At 35.8% G+C, this 2,915-nt stretch overlaps 1 protein-coding gene across 1 annotated transcript in view; it reads right to left on the bottom strand.

The window, feature by feature from the left end:
• Positions 1 to 2,915, bottom strand: part of SPAST (spastin) — a 161,182-nt gene that overhangs the window by 27,870 nt on the left and 130,397 nt on the right. The window contains exons 11-12 of the mRNA XM_042780684.1: positions 1,750 to 1,841; positions 1,489 to 1,568 (exon numbers count right to left, since the gene is read on the bottom strand). Coding sequence (XP_042636618.1) covers positions 1,489 to 1,568; positions 1,750 to 1,841 — 172 coding nt within the window. The remainder of the gene's footprint in view (positions 1 to 1,488; positions 1,569 to 1,749; positions 1,842 to 2,915) is intronic.

A 2,915-nucleotide genomic window follows, 5' to 3' on the forward strand; every position in this document is an offset into this window, starting at 1 on the left:
ACTCTGTAACTCATGATTTGTTGTTGTTATGTGCCGTCGAGTCAGACCTGACTCATAGCAACCCCTCCTTGATTTTCTGAGGCAGTATCACTATGGAAGTAGATTGCCCAACCTTCTTTCCGAGGAGTGGCTGGTGGGTTTGAACCGCCAGCCTTCTGGTTAGCAGTCAAGTGCTTTAGGCACTACGCTACCAGAGCTCCCATAACTCATGATATCTCCCCAGTATTTTGCCTTTCTGACTTTTCAAAAAAAGATTTAAAAAAAGATCCCAAAAAAACCTTCCTTATTCAAATATAAATAAGTGGAAAACAAAGGGAAAAGACATAGGATTTAAAAAAACAAAAAGCTATCCAAAAAAAGGGGGGTGGGGTTGGGTAGGAGAATGGTAAACATAAAGTAGATAAAATGAAGAATCTATACAAGATTTTGCCACAGAGCAAATGAAAATTGTGACCATGAAATAAAAGAATTAAATGGGGGGGGGTGGTCTATGAAAAAGAATTCAATGAGATATAAAAGCTGAGGGAAATGACATACAAAGGCTCAAAGAAACAGGAGAAGATTAAAAAGTGGGATAGAAGAGGTCAGGAAATCATTAGAATGTGAAAGAAAATTACAAAAGATACAAATGTTACAACAGAAGTAGCAGACAGGATTAGACACTACTTATGAAAAAAGGATGACAGGCTTAGGAAAATAAAACAAAACAAAACCATAAAGATCTAAAACCATAAAGGATTTAAAAAGGATTAGAAAGGAAACTACAGATACAGAAGACAAAAAAGATACAGCATATTCCATTAATTTGTGTGAAGATAAAACCCAGAATGATGGCTTAGGAAAAAATATTAAAGAGTATTCAAAATAACCTTTCTAAAATAAAGGAGGTTCCAAACTACCCATTTAAAGGTACAACAAAATCTTACAAAACAAATTACAGGTTAATCAACTTTCACCAAACAACAAACCTTCAATAACTGAAAATTTTATCTGGTAAAGAAAACAAAAACTCATGCTAGGTTCAGATTTTGCACATTCAGATCTACAAAAAAATGGTATAATGCTATAAATTCAGGCAAAGAAAAGGAGGCCAAAGAATTTGATTCTGAGTCCAATAATGAAGGCAATTAATTTGTTCAAATGTTTAAGAACAAAGAACATAGTTCTCATGAGACCTGCTTGTATAATCTTCTCATGAAGGCCAGTAAAAAACTGTAAAAATAAATTTTAGAGTTTAAAGATAATTTAATGTAATACAAAAAAATTTGAGTAATTTGTCTAAAATCGCAAAGTGAAGACTAGTTCTCTTGATATATTAGTCCTGTCTCATAAACCTTATTTAGTTGCTAGGAAGAGGTCAGAGGATAGTACAGGGAAAAAAGAATACAATTTGTCTTAAAATTGAGAATAAAGGAAATAAAAAATATGTAACTGAGCACTTATATAAATACATCTGTAGCAAATGTGTATTCACATAAACCTCCCTACCTGAGAACAGCTTCATCAAGCTCTTGTGGTCTGTTAGTTGCACCCATAACAAGTACTCTGTCATCTCCAGCAGACTGTACCTATAAGCCAAAAAAGCCAAAATAATGTTTTCAAAACTTTCAGAAAAAGTAACAACAAAGAAAAATATAATAAAAATATTTGTATTATTTGAGTCATTTGTAGGGATATCTACAGATGTTATCATGCTGGCTTGTGTATATAAATATAAATATTACCACGTTTAAAAAAAAAAAAACTTACGCCATCAAATTCTATTAGAAATTCAGTTTTTAGCCGTCTACTAGCATCATGTTCTCCTTCTCTTCTTTCACATAAAAGGCTGTCAACTTCATCTAGAAAAAATATAAGCATGAGATTTTTATTAAAGGTTTTGCCATGTAAACTTTTAATCTAGTTCACGGTAAGTATTATTACAGTGGGCCCTACACAACTTACTAGACAGTCTTTAATCTTAACCATCTTTAAAACTTTTTCCTTCTGAATAATCTCTCACATCAAACCTCTTCACCACTCACCTGTCAGTTTGTCACACTGTGGTGGCTTGTGTGTTCCTGTGACATTGGAAGCCAAGTCATTGTTATTTCAAATACCAGCAGGGTCAATGACTGTGGACAACGTTACAGGCACTTTTGGATTAACACAGACTAGTAATAAGGATGTGACCGAGCCCACTTCTGGAAACACTGGGCATTGAAAATTTTATAAATAGAAGGGAAACACCACCTGATACAGTGCTGAAAGATGAGCTCCTTAGTTGGAAAGCACTCAAAATATAAGTGCAAAAGAGCTGCTGCTTCATGTATAGTACTGTGTGGTCAGTGATGGCAAGCACTGATCTATATGGGTGGACAGGCTGAATGATCAGGTATGCCTAGGCAGGGGGTAGTGTACCCATGCCCACGTACAGGGTTGGCAGATGATGTTTCTACGTGCATATTTGTATATGCTGTATGAATGTCCATGTGTATAGTGGAGCTGACAAGGGACAAGGTTGTCATGACTTCTTGGCCACAGCCAGCTACCCAGAGGGAACAAGTACCTAGACCTGTTGGCTTGGGACCATGGTCGGTGGGGACATCAAGCTTAACTGTCATAACATACTACACAAAAGCACTGTTCCACATGCTACTTTGGAGTAGCAACTGGAGTCTTAAAAGCTTGCAAGTAGCCATCCAGATGCAATGATGGATTGTTTCTCATCCAGAACAAAGAAGAATGAAGAAAACTAAAGATGCATAGATACAATTAGTCCAAGGGACTAGGAGACCATGCAATTCTCAGCCTATACGACCTCAGCCTATTCTTGGGCCTCCTTTTCTTTGCCTGAATTTATAGCATCACACAATTTTTTTGTAGATCTGGATGTTACAAAATCTGAACCCAGCATTTTTTTTTTTTTTTTTTTT

Source organism: Orycteropus afer, unplaced genomic scaffold (genome assembly GCF_000298275.1).
Source record: "Orycteropus afer afer isolate SDZICR_OR568_19922 unplaced genomic scaffold, OryAfe1.0 scaffold00054, whole genome shotgun sequence".
Classification (NCBI taxonomy): Eukaryota; Metazoa; Chordata; class Mammalia; order Tubulidentata; family Orycteropodidae; genus Orycteropus; species Orycteropus afer.